The following is a 21,564-nucleotide window of genomic DNA, read 5'->3' on the forward strand; positions in this document are numbered from 1 at the left end:
GCTTTTTGTTCAGTGTTGATTATTGTTCCAATAGTGTTCTTGATTGATTGATTGATTAATTGTTTGGTCTGTAAAAGCTCATGGTGTTGTTTTCTCATTTCTTGTTTGCTCCAACCAAAAGTCGAAACCCAAAGGCATCCAATTAACAATAACACCATACCAAAAAAAGGATATAACTAATTTAGATAAGCCAATATCAGTACATTTGTTTGTCTTTTTCAAATAAAAATGTACTTTATTTAATCATAATTGATAACTTTTAATCTCGTTTGATTGTTTGAGTTATAGATAAAACGTCAGCGTCATTGAAAGTCAAAGAGCCAAAAAGTCATTAATTCAAGCTTAAAAAATGTGAAAGTTTACAGCTTTTCTTTATATTTTTTCTATATATTTTGGGTTTGGTTGAACAAAACAACGTGTAAACCTACGTGTCATATATTAACGTTTTCAAAATTATCTTCTGACATTAGTTGACTTAATTTTCAATTGATTCAATAAAAATGACCTTGTCGTATTGTCATAGCATGTTGAATACACACAGCAGCTTGTAATTTATATCAGTTCAAGATCATTTATTTTAATCCAATGCCTCAACAGTCCACCTCTGTTACTGTGTTACTTAAATCGTATGCAAATGAATAAAGAACGATGAAGAATGAGAACTTTTCGTGGCGTGTTGAAATAGTGTTCAAATGCTGAAGGATGCATCTGCTTCATGTTTGTGTTATTCCTGCCTTCCAGGCAGTTACATAACCCACACACATGAGTAAGTTTGTGTGTGTGTGTGTGTATTTGTGTGTGTGAATCTGCTGCATATGTTTGTGTGTTTGCACCGTCACTTTCCAAGAGAAACATCTCGAATCTTTCATCTCCAACCCATTAGTAATGTAACACACACACACACACACTGCGGATTTTACAGCCTGTCCAGTTCAGTACGAAATATGTATTGGTTAGTTAGTTACTGTACAGCCTGAGCCCCAACTCCTCTTCCCCCTCCGAGTCTACTCCTTCAATTGCAGCTTGTGTGTGTGTGTGTGTGTGGAAGAGGAAGGGGAGGTGTAGAGGAATGCAGGGTTGGGTCGGGTGGAGAAAAAGAGGGGTCTCTATGTGGTCTCTGTATGTGGACTCTATAGAAAGATTAAAGATGTGTGTACGTGAGCGTATTGATGAAAGTGTGTGTGTTCCCCTCTGTGTTTACTCCGCTGGGGCCCGCTGCCTACCTGACAGCAGACAGGAAAGTGATGGAGAAATAGGGCGGGAAGAAGAGTCATGGTTAAAGGAAATGGGTGTATTTTATTGGTGTGGTTGCGATCAAGGCAATCTTAACATCTATAGGTGTATGTTTGTTTAATTTGCTCTGTTGTAAATTGAGAGTTAAAGAATATTATAATCAAGGCTTCAGCCTGTAGTAGTAGTAATAGTAGGGATGATGGATGAGAGAAAAATTACCATTTTGGGGCAGAAGAACACAAAATGTTATGTGTAATTCAGTAGCACTGAACTGACCTGAACTTAAGGTTCCAGGACTTGGCTTGTATACATCAGGTTATACAGAAATGCATGCTTATGCAAGACTGCACACACACATTGATTTACACACACACACACACACACACACACACACACACACACACACACACACACACACACACACACACACACACACACACACACACACACACACACACACACACACACACACACACACACACACACACACACACACACACACACACACACACACACACACACACACACACACACACACACACACACACACACACACACACACACACACACACACACACACACACACACACACCAAGGTGCAGAGCAGTGGTGAACACTGTGGGCTGTGTACGCCGGCTCTCCTTCACTTCCGCACCATAAATGTGTGTTTGCTATACGAGGGAACCTGGGGAGAAAAGAGGAATTCATGTTGGTGTTTATTTGAGCTTTGGCCAAATCCAGCCTGGGTTGGCGCACGCTCTGCACCAAACCCCAGCCGCTCCTGTACCCCCAGCCAGACACACACATACTGTACCCACTCAGGTCTCTCTAACTCTCTCTCAAACACACACACACACACACACACACACACACACACACACACACACACACACACACACACACACACACACACACACACACACACACACACACACACACACACACACACACACACACACACACACACACACACACACGTACCTGTCCATCCTAGCCATATCAAGGTGTGTTTGTCTTTCCTTGCCCACCATTTTAGGTCCTCCCAGAGCAGGTATTTCCCTCTCTTTCCCACAGACACACACATTTACAAACACACACACACACACACACACACACACACACACACACACACACACACACACACACACACACACACACACACACTGCAACTATACAGGGTGTGGGTGGGGTGGGGTGGGGGTGCCGTGGGCTGAGTGTGTCAAGCACTTGCATTGATAACCTGCAGCTCGGAGTCACTCAGTCTCACTCTGTGGCCGTCTCCCTTGCCTGGAACTCCCTTCACCCTGCTCTTGCCTCCCACACTAGGACGGTCTGCGGACGCGCTCAGACCCCCAAAGACCCCCGCGTTCACTGCTCAGCCCTCATCCTGCGCCGCCCGTCACCATGACGCCTACCCCGCCGCTCTTCCTGCTGCTGCTCTGCCTCATGGGCGCTCAGGCCACTGTGGACCTCCGCACGGCCGCCGCCATGGGTAAGAACCATGACCTTTTAACCCTTAACTCTAGTCTCTCTGATGGTGTGATACATGACAGCTTAATACTGGGTTTTCACTCCTCATCCAGCGAACAGTAAACCTTAGAAAATACATTTTGCAAGAAAGTGATACACAACTTCTTGATTTCAAACAGCATTAAATTATTTAAAGGCATATTCCTCAATTCCTCTATTTTACTTGTCTTGACCCAACTTTCATCCTTGCAACGGTTTTCCCTCTCCCTCTTTTCCATTCATCCATGGTGGCATGATGTGTGTGAAACTAGTTGCACATGGTGTAAACTCCTAGAGCTGAAAAAGAATGATTATGTTGTACATAGAAATTGGCAGGCATAATTGTTTCAATACTGTAATTATTTAGTAGTGGTTGGACGGTATTCATGCAGAGTTTGAATGACTTGTTTCAGGGTGGGAGTGTGGCAGTTTGTACGCTGTGTATGTGTGTGTGTGAGAGAGAGAGAGAGTGAGAGAGAGAGAGAGTGAGAGAGAGAGAGAGAGAGACCTGAGTGGGTACAGTATGTGTGTGTGATGGGGTAGTTGGTAAGATGACAAAACTGAAGGGAAGGAGAGAGGTGAAGGGTGAGAAGGGAGATCGGTGATGTTAAACACACACTGGAAGTTTTAACATTTCATTTAAGAAGGACAAAGCCTCACTGAAAATCCAGGAATTCCTTCCAGTTGCAAACACTCTAAGCGTAATAATTTTATTTTTTTCACATGGTTTAGGTAGCTCCATCAGCTGTTTTCAGCAGTTTAAACTTTGAAAAAGTTTGCATCGAATTTTGGCCAAAAAAATCAAGAGCCATTCTCTCTGAGCTTTCCACTACATTTTACAGTCTAACTAATTTGTTAATTATTTATAAATATTATTATCATCTCAAAGGTTCCTTTTTATATAATTTTTAATGTATCTGTTATTTTTCTCTGTCCGTTATCCTTGTTTTTCTGACCAGGCATTTCTCCATCTCTCCGTCCACCCTCGCCTCCCTGCATCCTGTTTTTCAGCTTCCTCCCACTTTCTCACCAGCCTCTTCCCCTTCCTTCAACCTCTCAATACCTCCCTTCTCCCCACGCTCCTCCCACCCTACCCCATGTCTCGATCAACTCATTTCTTTACCCGTCCATATTTCACACAAATTATTAGGATGTGAATACACAGCAATCTCCTTCTGTCTCCTCATGTGCAGCGGCAGGTTTGTGCAAAACCCGGCCCACGGACATTGTGTTCATCATCGACAGCAGCCGGAGTGTTCGCCCTTCAGAGTTTGAGCAGGTCAAGGTCTTCCTGGCCAAGGTCATTGAGGGGTTGGATGTTGGACCAAATGCCACCCGTGTGGGAGTTGTCAACTATGCCAGCCGCGTCAAGAACGAGGTACGGGGCTCAGAGAGCCTTCAGGAGCACCGAGCAAAGTTTTTACTTCTTTGTCAGACTATTTTATGACACTGACCTTGACATTATCATCTGCAGGTGTCGCTAAAGACACACCGTACCAAAGCCGGACTGATTAAGGCTGTGACCAAGATCGAGCCCTTGTCCACAGGAACAATGACGGGTCTGGCCATCACGTTTGCCCTGAACGTGGCCTTCAGTGAGGGCGAGGGCGCTCGTGTCAAATCCCCTGACATCAGCAAGGTCAGAAACACATTTAAAAAGAGTTTACGCACAAGCACGCACACACGCACACACACACACACACACACACACACACACACACACACACACACACACACACACACACACACACACACACACACACACACACACACACACACACACACACACACACACACACACACACACACACACACACACACACACACACACACACACACACACACACACACACACACACACACACACACACACACACACACACACACTTCTATGAGTATGATCCTGATTGTTTTTGAAACCCGATTTTGCTCCTCTTCCTTCAAAGGTGGCCATTATTGTGACAGACGGGCGTCCCCAGGACAACATAAAGGAGGTGGCTCAGCGGGCGCGGGATGCCGGTATTGAGATCTTTGCCATTGGTGTGGGGCGAGTGGATATGAGCACCCTGAAGCAAATGGCCAGTGAACCCCTAGACGACCACACAGACTATGTGGAGAGCTACAGCGTCATCGAGAAGCTCACCAAGAAGTTCCAGGAGGCCTTCTGTGGTAAGATGGGAAGGGAGGAGGCAAGGGGAAGAGGAAGGCGGAAAGAGGAGGGCTTTATTGATTACAGTAAGGGGAACAGATGCCTTAAACTACTCCCTAGTGATGACATAGACAAAGATTGCTGAAAAGAATAACTGTCATCATCATAATCCATCATGTCTGTGGCGAGAGCTATCTGCTGGCCTCCCTATACTGAGGGTAAGGTGTCAGGACTGTCATCTTTTCATTCCAGTCTATTGTGTCCTCCCTTTTGTCCTCCGCTCTGCCTCAACAAGACTACGACATGTTCACTCAATCATCCAAAACTCATTAAATATTCCCAGCGCACAAGGACATCAGGGCAGAAACAACATTTTGGAAGGAAATTCACTCCTGTTCTTTTGTCAACTCTCCCATAAGCGAGAGGCGAGACTGATCTCTCTGTAATTACCGATCCATTAGTGACAATCATTAAACCTCTAATCAGTGACGCCCTTTGGCTCTCCCAGTCTGCTGCAGTTTCGACTGCTGTCTGCCACTCGCTCTGCAGCAGCCAATATCGCTGCAGATGTATTCATCCAAGGGCAGAGTTGCATGCTTGCAGTGTCGGATTGTTATTGGATGAGCCTGTGCCTTAGAAAAACAGACAAACGGCTCTGTTTTATTTGAGGCTTTTCCAATCTCTTCCACCTGTTCGTTTAAGGATCCACTGGATTCATGGGTCATCCACACATTACAAACTATTCAGGTGGACCGCAGGTCACAGTGGATCATTAAAACATCAAGGCTAGATTTCCCCCGTTTTCAAACTGACATAGTTTCATTCTCTCCTCCTAACCCCAACCACCCCCACCTCCTGTCTGTGTGTGTGTGTGCCTCAACATACATTCCACTGCGTGCACGTGTGTTTTCTGCACACAAACACACAAACACACACACAGTGACGGACCTGTGTGCCACCGGGGATCATGACTGTGCGCAGGTATGCATCAGCAGCCCCGGATCATACAAGTGTGCCTGCAAAGATGGCTTTACCCTCATGGACGATGGTCGCAGCTGCAGTGGTGAGTGCGTTTAGTGTGTGTGTGTGTGTGTGTGTGTGTGTGTGTGTGTGTGTGTGTGTGTGTGTGTGTGTGTGTGTGTGTGTGTGTGTGTGTGTGTGTGTGTGTGTGTGTGTGTGTGTGTGTGTGTGTGTGTGTGTGCGCATGTGTGTTTGAAGGTTATCATCCAAGCGTGGTCAGGGTGCTCACATGATAACGTCTACTGTTGTGTATCTGACATCTCAAGCTTGCAGCAACTCGGCGACAGATGTGGTGTTCCTTATTGACGGCTCCAAGAGCGTGCGTCCCGAGAACTTTGAGCTGGTCAAGAAGTGGATCAACCAGATCGTGGACAAGCTGGATGTTTCTGAGGCCAAGGCTCACGTGGGGCTGGTGCAGTACTCCAGCTCAGTCAGACAGGTGCGTGTTTGTGTTTTTCGGCACTTGGGAGTCACCCAGTAATCTGGCTTAACTTCTCTTCCGTATTGACGTCATGTTTCCATCTCATACCTGAAGGAGTTTCCCCTGGGACGCTGGAACAACAAGAAGGACCTGAAGGACGCGGTGAAGAAGATGGCCTACATGGAGAGGGGGACCATGACAGGACAGGCTCTGCGCTATCTGTCTGACAACAGCTTCAGCCCCGGTCAGGGCGCCCGGCCCGGAGTCACCAAGGTGGGCATCGTCTTCACTGACGGCCGCAGCCAGGACTACATCGGAGAGGCTGCCAAGAAGGCCAAGGAGAACGGTGAGAGGGAGGGGATGAGTTACTTCTTATTGCACATGTGTAAATTAAGCAGATAAGATACAGACGAACCTGTGTGTGTGTGTGTGCATATCTTACAGGTTTCAAGATGTACGCCGTTGGAGTGGGCAACGCAGTGGAGGACGAGCTGAAAGAGATTGCCTCTGAGCCGACTGGAGAGCACTACTTCTACACTGCCGACTTCAAGGCCATGACCCAGATCGCCAAGAAGCTGCAGATCAACATCTGTCAAGGTCACACATGAGGAGTCAATATAAACATTGAATACACCTTGTTTTGCTGCCTATACCGGTGCAATAACTCAAAACTTGAATTTTTGTTCTGTCCCCACAGAGGAGGACCCTTGCGAATGCGACTCTCTGGTAAAGTTCCAAAAGAAAGTAGAAGATGCTCTACAGGCTCTCACCAAAAAATATATCCTTTTTACAGCGGGTGACACGGTCTGGGATTGTGAGGTTGGGTGGGAGGGTATTAGTAACGTTATCATTTTGTCATATCTGTCTTCATTGTTGCTGTCCTTGACTAAAATTTACTAGATAGCATGTCGAAGAGGATCGCCTTGCTTGAGAACAAAATCGTCTGAGGGTTCACATCCCACTCTCCACAGTTTCATCTGCACGCACACACACACACACACACACACACACACACACACACACACACACACACACACACACACACACACACACACACACACACACACACACACACACACACACACACACACACACACACACACACACACACACACACACACACACACACACACACACACACACACACACACACACACACACACACACACACACACACACACACACACACACACACACACACACACACTTTTTATTTCCTGTAAAATGAAGGAACTCCTACGTGTGTGTTTGCGGGTGTGTGTGAATATTGACCTCTGCTTGTATCCTGAGCTCTGCCCCCCTCCTCTCTTGGTCATACCTCTTCCACCCTTGGGTCTCCTGGGATACGAAGCGCCGGTTGCCATGGGGACTACACCTTTCTGTGTGTGTGTGTGTGTGTGTGTGTGTGTGTGTGCGCGCGCTCCGAAGGTCATATCCTCCATAGCCAGCCTGTGTGTTTGTTAATAAAAGTCTTCCCTCATAGGGAAACGGTATCCTGAAGGTTTTTATTCTTTGTCACTGTCACAATTTTGATTTTTCCTCAAACCCCATAGAGTCTCTGTCATGTCCTGTCAAATGGAGCTGCAGCATCACAAATCTCTGTTTATATCTGCAACTGCCATATTTTCCTCACTCTCCTCTCATATCTGAAAACTTGTTTTTTGTACCCCCACACAAAGGTATGTAATATAATATATGGTATATTTGAAAGGTAATTTAATAAGATATATGTCGGATAATAAGGCATTGATGTTTTTTTTTATTTCTCTAAATAAATAAAGGTGTTTCAGGAAGTACATTTCAATTGTGAAACTATTGTATGCTAAATTAACATTCCAGATACAAATGCACACAAGGCACAAAAAAATCTTATTTTTACATAGTAAGTTATTAATACATATAAAAAACTATTAAAAGTACACAGACTATTCCTATGGTCTTTGGCTCCAGAATGTGGACCCCAAGGACCACAAGGTATTCCCAGCTAAAGGGTCAACAGTTTCACTTCACCGTCAAAAATTTCCACAACGGCAGTCATTTAATGTTGTAAATGACTGCCATTGTGAATATCTTCTGTTGCCATTTAAATAGCAAAAATTATTCATAGATTGCAGCAATCAGGACCAGATCAAATATGGATCTATACTCTATTCAAAACTCCAAATATGCTGCTTTATACTGTACCAGATTATGAAATGGACAGAGCAAGTACAATAAATCTACATTAATTTGAAAGTAAATTGTATTAGCAATAAAAGTTAATACTTCACTAAAGAAAGCTCATAACCAATATTGCAAACATACAGAATACAGATACAGTATGATTTATAGCCTATCTGATCATTATTCTTAAATAGCCTGCCAGTTTTCTATTAGCCTATAGTTTTAGAAAAATTGTTACAAAAATAAATAAATACAAACAGTAAATCAGCAAAAACATATTCAGGTATTGGCTAGAAACCATCAAACTTTTAATATATATTTCTTAATAAGTTTAATTGTGTATGAAGCATAATTACAGGACCATTTTTCTGGGTTCAGAATGAATGCACCCTGTGCGGGCTACATAACAGCCATGGCTACAGCCTCTCTATAATAAAAGGTTCCTTGTACGTCACGATGACGTCGCACTGGCATAAAGAAAGTTCTCGGACTCAGAGCAACTGAAGTCTGTAAAGTGTAAACAGTGCTCGGAGCCGCATGAAGGCCGGTTTTGAACTTAAATGAAAGTGTGTTCTAGTCTGCGAGGCCAGTCCGACTGAACCACTGGATTCATGGTGTTTTAGTTATTTATCGGGACGTCGTCAGAACAGTTTGCAGCATCTGCTAGCCTACCAGCGGCTAGGCTAGCTCCGTGAGCTAACATCGCCTGCCCGTCTCTACGGTGGGGAAGCCGGCTGTGTGGAGGCTTTAAAGGGGGACCGCCTGCGTTAATGATTAGTGGAGCAGATGAGTGTTCGTTCAACGAAGACAGGCAACGGACACCTCAGGCATTTGGCAATAAAGACACCAACGTTTGCGTAGAGCTTACGTTAACGGTGAGGTTCATGGACATACGATAGGTAAGGTTAATACTTCAGCTAACAGCAGCTAGCAGTAACGCTAGGTGCCTGTAAGACTGGTACAAGGGTACCAACACAAGAGATGGCCGATAATTCGGTGTCAGGCTTTACCTGGCATTCTAATGGAGAAAACTCACCGGGACCAGTTCTGTCCGGTTCTGGACGCTCGTGTCGCCACCAGCCAGAGTTGGGGACCGACGCTGGCCAGTCTGGGAAAAGCATAGCGCGGCTGTCCAGCAGGGACGAGGACGAGCGAGCAGCGGCTCTGGAGCAGCTGAGCCAAGGGTTCATGGGTGGTTTAGGACTGGACCGGCCCGGTTCGGAACAGCTCAACAAACAAACACTCCTGCACCTGCTGCAGCTGTCCCGCTCCTGTCCGCTCCAGGAGGTACGGGAGAGAGCAACAGAGCTGCTGCGAACCGCACAGGTAATGATGATGGGACAGAAATCACAGTCCTCTTTGTGCTTATTAATGTCTGCAGAATTCACACAAGTCAGACCGCAAACACTGAAGAGAAGAAACTTATACAGGGAGGTGGCATGAGAAATATGTTGACAATAGGCCGGAGTTTGCCTTATTTTATTTTATTTTTTGATAACCTTTAGTTTTGTCTCGTCGTTATGAAATTCCTAGTTTGGTCTGGCTTTGCGAGACTATGAAATTCCTTGATTAGGTGAAAGGTTGTTTATTAGTTGTCAAGATAACCAGCTGCAGTTATCAGCTGATTACCATTTCTGTCAGGTTGCTGGATATTTCATCAGACGTTGAACTGTAGAAGGTGATGCAAGACTGCGCTGCTCTGTGCACAAACAAGCAGGCCGGACCCGCCCCCTCCCGGTGCCCTGAAAAACACTCACACAGACACACCCCCCGGGTCTGTCCTAGGCAGCACACTAGAAACAAGTAGGGCTGCGTGTGGCGCACATTCACTTGATCTATTTCCTCCGTCGGATATAACAACCGTTTTCTTGTGACAATTTGCTGCCAATATTCAGATGATGTCGGTGAGTTTAACGCGAAGTTTGGTTACGTATCAAGCAAGTCGTGAAACTGATCTCTCCCGTTTCACAGTACAGTTGGCTAAATTCTAAGTAGGTCTGGTCAAGTTCAAGGGGGACGACGCTCTCTGCACATGTAGACTAGTCTATAGTGACGCTATATCAAATATATTTTAGAGTAAAAAGGGGGTGATTTATGGACAATCTGGCATTTAAGATTTTTTATTTAATTTTGACATGAAGTCATGTATTTTATTTATAGATTTTAGACATTTTAATGTAAAACTGATATAGTAGATTTGTTCTTCAACAGAGAAATAATCAGCAGCTATTTTAATGGCAGATTTGTTGTTTGCTTTTATCAAGCAGAAATGCAAACAAATATAAGGTTATTTAATAGCGAGCATGATGATAGATTAATCTGGAAGATAATTGGCAGAGTAATCAGAAATTAAATTCATTAATATTTCACTGTATAATTACCTCAACTTTCGGTGTCCTCCTTCTTATCCCTAGGAACAAGGAGTTGAAATCCCCCGTGCTCTGGCATCAGGTCCAAGTGCATTTATCCATGAAACACAGGTGTGTATGGCTATCTTTTTAAAAGTACATGTATTCAGTTATTTAAGAGACTTTATTATTAAAGATAATTAACTGTTTTGTTAGCTTTTCAGTGTGAAACTACTCATATTATGTGCGTACACTATACAGGTTGATTCACACTTTAATTCTAATCAGGATGACATCATGGCAAACAGTCAAATCAGGGGTATAGATGTTTGTGCAAGCTGTTACTATGAATATTGTTTCATAGACATTTAAAATAAATTTTCCTGTTTAGTTTGCTAGACATGTCCAAATTCAGTGCTAGTGGAAGCAGTGTAGCTGGCTATTCTGCTGCAATACTTAAGTGCCTGTTGCTTCATGTCATCGAGAGAAGCAACACCAGACATGTGTTGCCAAAGCTGAGGATTGAAAATGCTGATTTCATGGTACTCATTCCAAGCTTTCCACTGGAGAAAGTGGGAGTGTTGTATCACCTCTTTTAAAAGCTTCTTATATCTGTACAGTATATAACATGTTTTGTGTCTTGCTCCTCCTCAGGTGTTGAAAGAAGGGCCGGACCAAGAAATCCTTATAGAATCTTTTCTTTCATCGGGCCGCGTGGATCACATCACCATGGTGATGGCGCTGCACCCTGCGTACCTCAGCTGCTTCTTGAGGACCCAGCATGCTTTGCTGGATTTGGACGGGCCCTTGCCCCATCACTGGAGACATTACATTGCTGTTATGGTAAGAAAAAACACAATGTACGGTTGCTGATTAGTGAAGCCTACCGGAACTTTCCAACAAACACCAGTGAATGCGGAAACAGTTTCATGTCCACACCTGAATTTAAACAGATTAATTAAAAATAAAACTTCAGATGAAGATCTGCAAATAGCTCCAATGCAATCGAAGCAGTTTCCTAAAACACTTATGTTTGTGAGATTATTTGTTATTCTTCACTAAAAGCCTAAACACTGAAAGGTGCCAAAGTGTTGTTATTCAAATGTATTTCTATTTTAATCTTTTTTTCTTTCTTATACAAACACATCTACTAATTTAAGATCTATGGCGTTACCATCATTCCTGCCTACGCTGGTAGTTGGACCACTAATTTAGTTGTACAGTTATATTAATGTCGCAGTCCCAACCGATTCAGCTGCAGTAAATAAATAATAAAATTACTTACACTTCTGCTTCTCAACATTTCCAACAGAACCTTTCATAGGGACATTGCGCACAGCTGCAGCTAATAAAATAAATGTGTTAGTTAAGTGTGTTTTATGTGTGGGCAGTTGGATTAGAAAGGACCAACATTAATAACTCTTGTCAGCGACTAACCCTTTCATCAAACTTCCTGCTTTACTTGTTGCAGCCGTAAAAATGGTGACTTGACTCTTGTCCGGTGATGCAATGTTTTTCTGAAACAATAAGATCATTAAAGGGATTCAAAATTTATACAACATATTTATGTCGATATGGAATCAGTTGTTCGAAGAAGGAACATTTCAGTACACAGTGGTTAAAGTTAACCATTACTTAAAAATTCATTACAAAAATCAGGCAAAGCCATTTAAAAACAATCTGAATGTTTTTTCATTTGAACGTGTGCAAAGTGGACATAACAGAGGGTTACAAACAATTTCAACCAATCTTGTTTGCAATACAAATAAAGTAAAAAAAAAAAAAAAAAAAAAGGAAAGGCATGAAGGAAAATGATAAACAAGACTTAATTAATTTTACAACCTAACATTTTCTTTACCTAAATATGGGAACATATTGAATGAACCTGTTCTAAAGTGAAAGAGGACATATGCAAAATGGACTCAGCACGTAGTGCTTAATATTTTCTGCAAGGTTATCCAGCTACTGTATCATAGCGAGCCACAAACATCCCTGCCAAAGACTGTGATCCTCATAAACATTTAATGACTGTCATTGCTCATAGATGCGTCGCATTAGCTGCCCTTTCGCTTCACAAATGCCATATATTAGATTCAAAATGATCTACTGGTGAAGAAGCTTAGTAATGGTGCTTTAACCTCCGATACCTTTTTATATTTACAGGCACAGACGGCTCTTATGCATTATGTAGTTGTTTTACACAGACCAGCTATTGAGCTTTTAAGGGATGGTGTAGAGTGTATTATTCTTTTAAATGTTTTGTCCTTGTTTTAACTCGTCCTGGTGTTTTTTTTTGCAGGCTGCAGCTCGCCACCACTGCCCGTACCTGGTGCAGCAGCACAGCGCAGGCTTCCTGGAGGCTGGCGGAGAGGAGAGCTGGCTGAGCGGCCTCAAGCACGCTCCCAGCAAACTGAGCAGCCTACAAACACTTAACAAGCTGCTGGCACACAGACCCTGGCTCATCACGCAGCAGCACATCCAGGTCAGACACAACACCCACCCACTCACTCCCCGTGTCTCACACTGCTGCTCCTCGACTGTCATCATGGAATAGTAACATGATTTAGTGCACTGCACCTGGCTGGGACTTTTGTCCAGATCTGAAATAACTCGCTCATTTCTCTTTCTATAAAAGACATTCAATGGTTCAATCTTGAGCAAACAGTCAATTATTATTTCACACACTCATGAATAATTATTTAGCCTCATAAGTAACAGGTGTGGTTTAGCCATGTGATGCAATGCACTGTGGTAATCTATTTTTAGTAGAAAGTGTATGCAGTAGATACAATTACATGCTCAGAATGCAGACATTAAAATATAGTAGTAAACTATATTTTGGAACCTGACAGTCTTCATGTAAAGAAACTTTTCCGTGTGTTTTGCAATTTTAAATAGACGCAATGTAAAAAACATTTTATGTAATGTCAGTGGTCCATAGCAAACCAAGTTAACATCCACTAAACAGGAAGGATTTAATGTAAGTTATATTTATTCCACTGTGATGCAGATAAAATACTTTCTGAAGATTTTGTAGCTTACTCTTTGTTTTGTGATACTATATCACACTATATCGACAGGTGTTTGTTTAATTTTATCCTCCTCTGAATTTGACGATCGTGACTTCAGAACACACAATTAGGACAAATACAAATTTGGACCAGGTAATGAAAAATGAAAAGTTAAGCAATATCTAAAGTTATTACAGTTTATCCTGAGGGGAATGTCAATGACATCCCTCCTATAATCTTTGAGATTTTGCAGTCTGGACCAAAGTTATAATAAAAATAATAATAAACCAACTAACTCCTGTTGGGATCCAACAAATGCATACATCTTTACTTACCAGCAGCTGTATGTCCTGCAGGAGCTGGTGTGTCCTGGAGCAGACCCTCGCTGGTCATTGGCTGAACTCATACATGCTGTGGTGCTGATGGCGCACGCTCACTCTCTCTGCTCGTTCGTGTGGGGCTGTGGACTAAACCCTGAGCCCGACCACATTGGTGGTCATACCTTCAAACCCCCATCACCCCGTCACGTTCCTCGTAGCCCTCATAGTCCTGCCCATGAGGACGGCAGGCAAGAGGTGAGTCAAACACAATGTCATTGTTCACCTCAGGTCGAAACTTAACAATTTTAACAGGACAAGGACAAAGATGTATTTCATTCCATTCCATTGCCGTCTCATTGAGGTCACTTGCTCAAGCCCTTCCATCTTTTGCTCTTCTCCAGTTGGTTGACGGAGCGATGGAGGTGGAAGTGTTGATGAAGAGGATGGTGGAGCTGCAGCAGCAGCAGGAGGAGGAGTGTACGCAGGAGGAGATGGTTACTCGCTTTGAGAGGGAGAGGAGCGAGAGCATACCAACAGGTAGAGGACATACCTGTTTATCATTACCTGTTTATCCCACGCATCACACTGTCAGCCATTTTGTTGACACTTGTTTCCTCACTGCTTCCTCTTTTGTGGTGCTCGTTCAGCGGTGGTGCGGGAAGCACCGCCCCACCTGCTGCTGCATCTGGTGGAGGAGCCAGAGTTCAGATACGAGGACTTTGCCCCCAGAGGAGAGCAGGCTCCACCCACTATGAGAGCCCAGGTAGTTTTGAAATGTATTTCTAAATGCCTTTAATTGAGAGCCCAGGTAGATTGAAGCAAGTTGATCATTTTAAGCGTAGACCGTAACCGGTTCATTTCTACATACTTTTTTACCCAGCACAGTGTTTTATGTGTTTGTGCTAAGTTTCATAGACCTGTGTTTGGTGATGTTGCTGTCTGATTTGTGCAGGACTACTCATGGGAGGACCACGGTTTCTCTCTGGTCAACAGACTTCTGCCAGACATGGGCCAGCTCCTGGATGAAAAATTCCAGGTACCTTTACCTTTTAACCTCATAGAAGAGAAGTCATTTAATGAACACCAATAATCTGATAACAAACTGTACTAAAACATATACAGTATGTGGATAATATGCCAAGTCTATCTATGAACCAGGGAGTTGAACTAATTGATATATATTCTTAACTGGGTACAACTTTGGATCTGAAGGAAGTCATGCAGGGCCTACATGCTTGTTTTCACACTTGCTGGGAGAGGACTGTCAGTGAAGAAGCATAGTTGTCTTCAACCAAAACAGCCCAGCTTTATACTCTGGGAAGTAGAAATGACCAAATGAATTAAAATATGAAGAAAACCAGATGAGAAAATGACTACTAAATCAGCTTTTTCCGACTGCAGAATGCTATACACTCACCGGCCACTTTATTAGGTACACCTGTTTAATTGCTTGTAAAAACAAAAAGCTAATCAGCCAATCACACGGAAGCAACTCAATGCATTTAGGCATGTAGATGTGGTTAAGACAACTTGTTGAAGTTCAAACCGAGCATCAGAATGGGAAGGAAAGGGGGTTTAAGTGACTTTGAATGTGGCATGGTTGATGGTGAACGTCAGGATTGATCCATGCTTTCATTTTGTTTACACCAAATTCTACCTACAAAGCCTACCATTTGAACTTTGCCACTAAAATCGAGACTCATAATTTTTCCAATCTTATATTGCCCAATTTTGGTGAGCCTGTGTGAATTGTAGCCTTAGTTTCCTGTTCTAAGCTGACAGGAGTGGCACCTGGTGTGGTCTTCTGTTGCTGTAGCCCATCTGCTTCAAGGTTGGTCGTGTTGTGCGTTCAGAGATGGTATTCTGCATAGCCTGGTTGTAACGAGTGGTTATTTGAGTTACTTTTGCCTTTCTATGATCTCGAACCAGTCTGCCCCACCTTCTCTGACCTCTGACATCAACAAGGCATTTTACGTTCACACAAATGCCGCTCACTGGATATTTTTTCTTTTTCAGACCATTCTCTGTAAACCCTAGAGATGCTTGTGAGTGAAAATCCCAGTAGATCAGCAGTTTCTGAAATACTCAGATCAGCCCGGTGGCACCATCAACATTGCCATGTTCAAAGTCACTTAAACCCACTTTCTTCCCCATTCTGTTGCTCGGTTTTGACTTTAATAAGTTTTCCTGTCCTGGTCTACATGGTTAAAAAAGAAATTGAACCGCTGTACCGAATAAATAAGAGAAGAGACTGAATGAGCACATTCTAATAAGATTTATCTGTCTCTTTGCAGGTTGTGAGCAACTTAACCTATAACAGAATGGCCATGCACGAAGATGTGGACACTCACACGCTGAGAAAAGCTCTGTGGAACTACATCCACTGTCTGTTTGGGATACGGTCAGTGTGTCACGCACTGTTAGGAATCCATTTGCATTAGGTGTTTTGTCTCTGCAGTGTCTATAACTTTTCCATCATTGTACCCTGTGCAGCTACGACGATTATGACTACGGCAGCGTGAACAAGTTGTTGGAGCGTTCTCTAAAGGTGTTTGTTAAAACCATGGCCTGTCACCCCGAGCAGACCACGGCACGCATTTACCACGCCTTCTGGAGACACTTCAGACACTCTGAAAAGGTACCAGCAAGTTCAAAGACCGCTACACCACAATGAATGAATGATGGATTTGACATCGTGAAGCATTGTCTCTCTCAACAAAGAGTGATTTCTTTCTTGTTTTTGTTTTGCAGATTCATGCAAACCTCATTGTGATGGAAGCCCGGCTACAAGCAGCCCTCCTTTACACCTTACGAGCCATCACACACTACATGAGATGACACACTCTCTCTCATACACATGTTTTTTGCAGGTGCTGAGCCAGCTGTGATGTACCACAGCCCAATGCATAACACAAAATGGATAGACAATCCTAAACACACACACACACACACGCACACGCACACACACGCACACACTACAATGAACGTTTGTATATGCATATCTTATGTTTCAGTGTTAATGTTTTTTGATGCTGCTTTGCGACTGGGATATCTGATATTTAGAATATGTTACTTATTTTGCACTGAAATTGATCAGGTTTCCTCTCCCCACTTGAGTTCCAAGTGTTGTTCTGAATAACTTGCACGTTTCTATCACACACATGCATAGCAACATGCTGAATGCAAGGTATGCAGGTGATATTGTGTCTGGTGTAACTAAATCATCATTATCATGATTCAAGTGTTTCCTTTGCAGAATCTATGCTGTTTATTTAATGCGTGTTCAGGACAGTGTCTTTCAACCACGGATAACCATTGTTCACCACACCATGACTACTCATGCCTCAGTCATCTGTGTCTGCAGCACGTATGCTGAGATAACATTTTGTAAAAACTTGTATTTTTATATACAATTAAAAAGTATCTTTATACCATTAAAATGGTGTGTTTGTCAGTCAAGTCATTGCTATATAAAAAACATGTTTTGACTTAAGATTTTTATGATTTCATGATTAGTATAGGCCACAAAAAACTCTAAAAGTCCAAACTTATGGATGTGTCGCAGCAGTTACATTGATCCGCCACAAGATGGAGACAAAGACCTGAAGGAATGTGAGATGTCACCCCTAGTCTATCCAGTCGATTCACTCTTCGAGGTGGATTGTAACAGTGTAAAACTACATTTGTCCTTCTTCCTTGGGTAACTGCTGGGACTGCGTGACCTGGTGATGGCCGATTGATTTTAACCCACGTTTAAATTAGTTGTCATGCTTTTTAATACGATGATCAATGAGCACTAGTGCACTACACAGGGCAGCCTCAGCGTGTTTTGCTGATTTCTACGCGGATATCACACTTCTCATTCAGTCTTCCTGTAATTCACACCAGGGACGGTGTGTTTCGTACGTTGCACTTGCACTCCGATAGACAACATGTTCCTAACTGAATGTGTGAAGTGATCGCCTAATGGTTAAAAGTGTCATATGACAGGATCATAATTATTTGTATACGTTCTTCATATTATGGGCTAAACAATAGTTATCCTTATTTCAGTGTAGATAAGAATAATTTTGAATATTTTATAAAATATAACCGGTCATCTTTAAACTGGCCATTGCACGCTCGCGTTGCCTCTGGGCTGGACCTCTTTGCGCGCGTCAAGTCCGTTTCCCAAGCCTTCCGGGCGAGGCGCGCGCTCACTTCTTCTCACTTGCTTAGGCAGTTAGTAGATTGCGACTTTTCTCCGTGCGCCCCGCGAGTCACCGGACTGTCAGCTCTGCTCCCGTGAGCCCGGCTCCAGGATTCCCCGGGATAACGTCGTTTTTATTTGGGTCGGGTATGTCTGCTCTGTTTATCATATCATTTCTGTAAATGTAATAGGCCTCACCTCTTTATAGTAGCCTATACCCTTTATATATTTTTGACTTTATTTTGACAGCAAACTTTGGGAATCCCAGGTAAAAGATGATCCAGGGGAAATAGCCCCCACATTTCTTTCTTAAATTGATTTACTTTAGACAATTTGCTGTTTTGTTCTAAATATGTGGAGGAAGTTGCCTGTAGTTCACATGTCTGTGAAATAAACTCTGAACTTCAACTGTTAGTTGAACTACAGTAGGTAAAAGGACACTGGAAGTACCAAACTAACCTAGATGAGTATTTCCATCAGAGCGCTCTATACGTTCTTTGATTAAAATAGTCAAAACTCTGCTGACTAACTGCAATGTTTTTGAAAATTGGGTAACTCTGGAGTGCTTACTGCTAGATAAAAGGAAGTTTGTGTAGTTGCCCGTAAGAGGTTAATCAAGTGTGGCCGCCAGTACTTCCACTCTTCTTGCTGGCCCGGACACCACAGAGGATGGTATTTAGAAAACAGGCAACATTGCAATATTGGCAGAGTGGAAACAACCAGAAAATGTAACCACAAAGCCTTAACTGGAATCTTCAGCAAATACCTTTTAGGTAAGGTCAACTCAAGAAGGATCAGTTATTGTTAAAAAGGTCAAAGGTCAAACAATAATTCATCACAGGATCTGGATGCTGACTGCACCTTGTTAATTAATGGGATTGCAAAAGTCAGACTTAAGGCCTCATTAAAGGCCTGTGGTACATTTTGTGGCCTTCACCTTTAGTAAATTTGACTGATTTATTTGTCAATGCCGACAATGCGCCTATAGAAAGCCACCTTTAGGAAAAGGCTGGGCTGGATGTTTCCTTAACATGTCCTGTCTATCTGAGGTGTTTTCTGTGGCGTTTAACGTGGTCAGGTGTTTTCTTTGTTAATTATGACGGGCTCAACATTAATCTTCCTTCCCCAACTGATTTTAAGCGTCTGCGTGAAGGAGTTTTTGTGGGATTTTGAAGGGTCGGATGGGGAAAAACGCGATTAGGCTGTCCAAGGCCGGTCTTCATCACTTCCTGTTTCTTTACGAGGTCAGTTCCTGTCTTTAGCCTCGGGGCTGGGCAGGAAGGAAGGGGGCGTGGATGTGGGGAGAGAGGGGGGACCTTGTGGTGGTGGTGGTGGGGATATAGAAATGGACGTTAACATCATCCTGCATCAGCTTTCCCACCAAGCAGCTGGGGGCTGTGACAGTAACGTGTCTGTCCATGCAGACTGGTAATGGCACCCTCGGACACTCCCGCAATGCAGGGGACGCATTTTTTCAGCCACTGACTTGACCTGAGGAATATTCTTAATGTTGTTGCTCCCAGCGGAACTGAGCCCCTAAAGTCTTGCGAAGAAACTGATTTTAAACTGTTTATCTTCAGTAATCATGTTATGTACATGTTAATGAAGGCCTATGCCTTATACCAGCCACCTCAGTCCTCTGTATTTGGAGGATATGATGACCTCATATTGGAAACAGGACGTCCCGATGGCCGAGACACCTTACTTTTCCATTGCCCCCTCCCCACCAGTTTCTTTCCCGCTCCTTTCTAAATGTGCTCCATGAGCGTGTATGTGTGTGGTTGGGTGTGTGTGTGTGTGTGTGTGTGTGTGTTATTCGTGTGAGGGTTCAGTGACAGCTTTCTTCCCATTGTCCTATCATTCTTGCTGCAGTCACACTCTGCATCCTGTGGGGCTTCCTGCTAATGAGGGAGAGAGTCAAAGGGACAGAGAAAGGTAAGAAAAAAGATAGAGAAATGAGAAAAGAAGAGTAGGAGGAATGGAGAAAGTCTGAGCTGAGCGGCCACAAAAGTAGAGAAACTCTGCAGATCTGAACAATCCTGAGTGTATGTGTTGCCCTGTGTGAATTCCCCCGCTGGGAGCAGCTTATCTGCAGTCCACTGCGCAGGAAAGGGTGTGTCATTTGGATGTTTGCGAGTGTGACGATGGAGGGTGATGTTATTGTGATTTTATGAGAGTGCACTGAATTCCTGCTAATGCTTTGTAGCACAGAATGCTTTTCTTGCTAAGATTGTTATAGAGTATTAAAGTACAGTGCAATTTACTACATTCTGCAGAAGTGGAAAGTAATTATTCACCCAATGAATCTCCTTTTCAAGGGACACCTGGCCAAAGCAGGCAGCAGCAACTGTTAAAATTGTCCATACAAACAAAAAACTAAATACATTACATTGAAAATCCGTCACGTCTTGACACATTGTTTTATAAATAGTAAATAAAAGTGGTGGTCGTATTTGACACATTGAGCTATCAGTGAGGTAGCTAGAGAACCAACCAACCGCTTGCACTGAAAGCCCTATGTCGAAAAGTCTCTGTGCAAGTTTATCGTGGTCAACTGAGTCAAAAGCTTTAGACAAGTCTAGAAAGAGAGAAGTACAATGGTGTTTTTTCACAAGCGCATAAGTGATATAATTAAATTTTGTATTAGTTCCGTCTTATACTCCTGTAACCCTTATTTTTGATCTTATTTCAGATTGAAGATTAGTCTACATTAGACATCACTTTGGCTGATCACACCTGTGTTTGTTCAGACTGAAGTCTCTTTCACCAAATTCAAGTGTAGATGAGAGGTGGCAATTAAATACCAGCTTACACAATATTCAAGTTTTCAAGTTGGGTGAAACAACCCTTGAAAAAACTGTTAAGGACATTAACACACATACTTAATATGTAATGAATATGAAGTATTCGTTTGTGCTGTAAAAGGGATTTTTGTTGCAGGCAGACAGACAAATGAACTGACTGAACAATATCACACACTTCTCCCCACCAGAGGAAGCTGCTTTTGTCTGACAGTGTGGTCTAATCATTTCATCTGTGTGTTTGCCAGCTTCTATAAAAATCTGCTGTGACAGTCAGCAGTGAAGTTTAGTTTTGAAACAGTGAGCAGAGGAAACGATGGTATATTATTGGAAGGAGCATTATTGAATTTATTTTTTAGGGCGTACCTACCGTGGCAAGATGCATGCTTCAATGACAATG

The 21,564-nt window shown here is 43.1% G+C and overlaps 2 protein-coding genes across 3 annotated transcripts; both read left to right on the top strand.

The window, feature by feature from the left end:
- Positions 1–2,637: 2,637 nt before the first annotated feature.
- Positions 2,638–7,279, top strand: matn1 (matrilin 1; the record flags this gene model as incomplete). Its single annotated transcript, XM_080045945.1, has 10 exons — positions 2,638–2,725; positions 3,936–4,120; positions 4,217–4,381; positions 4,689–4,911; positions 5,832–5,954; positions 6,178–6,350; positions 6,447–6,678; positions 6,777–6,929; positions 7,030–7,128; positions 7,233–7,279. The coding sequence occupies 10 exons, from the start codon at positions 2,638–2,640 to the stop codon at positions 7,277–7,279; spliced, it is 1,488 nt and encodes a 495-aa protein (XP_079902071.1).
- Positions 7,280–8,976: 1,697 nt separating this feature from the next.
- On the top strand, positions 8,977–17,561 carry sesn2 (sestrin 2). 2 transcript variants are annotated; one of them, XM_080044958.1, is made up of 11 exons: positions 8,977–9,821; positions 10,910–10,975; positions 11,498–11,686; positions 13,143–13,325; positions 14,211–14,429; positions 14,576–14,711; positions 14,822–14,937; positions 15,127–15,210; positions 16,469–16,575; positions 16,668–16,812; positions 16,926–17,561. In XM_080044958.1, exons 1-11 carry the CDS (start codon positions 9,477–9,479, stop codon positions 17,010–17,012), a joined length of 1,677 nt encoding a protein of 558 aa, XP_079901084.1. In that variant the 5' UTR covers positions 8,977–9,476; the 3' UTR covers positions 17,013–17,561. The 2 variants fall into 2 exon arrangements, with proteins under 2 accessions (XP_079901084.1, XP_079901085.1); XM_080044959.1 differs by lacking the exon at positions 8,977–9,821 and adding an exon at positions 10,283–10,399.
- Positions 17,562–21,564: the final 4,003 nt, after the last annotated feature.

This window comes from Ammodytes marinus, assembly GCF_949987685.1.
Source record: "Ammodytes marinus genome assembly, chromosome: 17".
Classification (NCBI taxonomy): Eukaryota; Metazoa; Chordata; class Actinopteri; order Uranoscopiformes; family Ammodytidae; genus Ammodytes; species Ammodytes marinus.

Coding starts and splice junctions, on each gene's coding strand:
- sesn2 (XM_080044958.1), top strand. CDS start 9,477: ATGGCCGATAATTCGGTGTCAGGCTTTACCTGGCATTCTAATGGAGAA. Junction 9,822..10,909: donor AGCTGCTGCGAACCGCACAG/GTAATGATGATG, acceptor TCTTATCCCTAG/GAACAAGGAGTTGAAATCCC. Junction 14,430..14,575: donor ATGAGGACGGCAGGCAAGAG/GTGAGTCAAACA, acceptor GCTCTTCTCCAG/TTGGTTGACGGAGCGATGGA.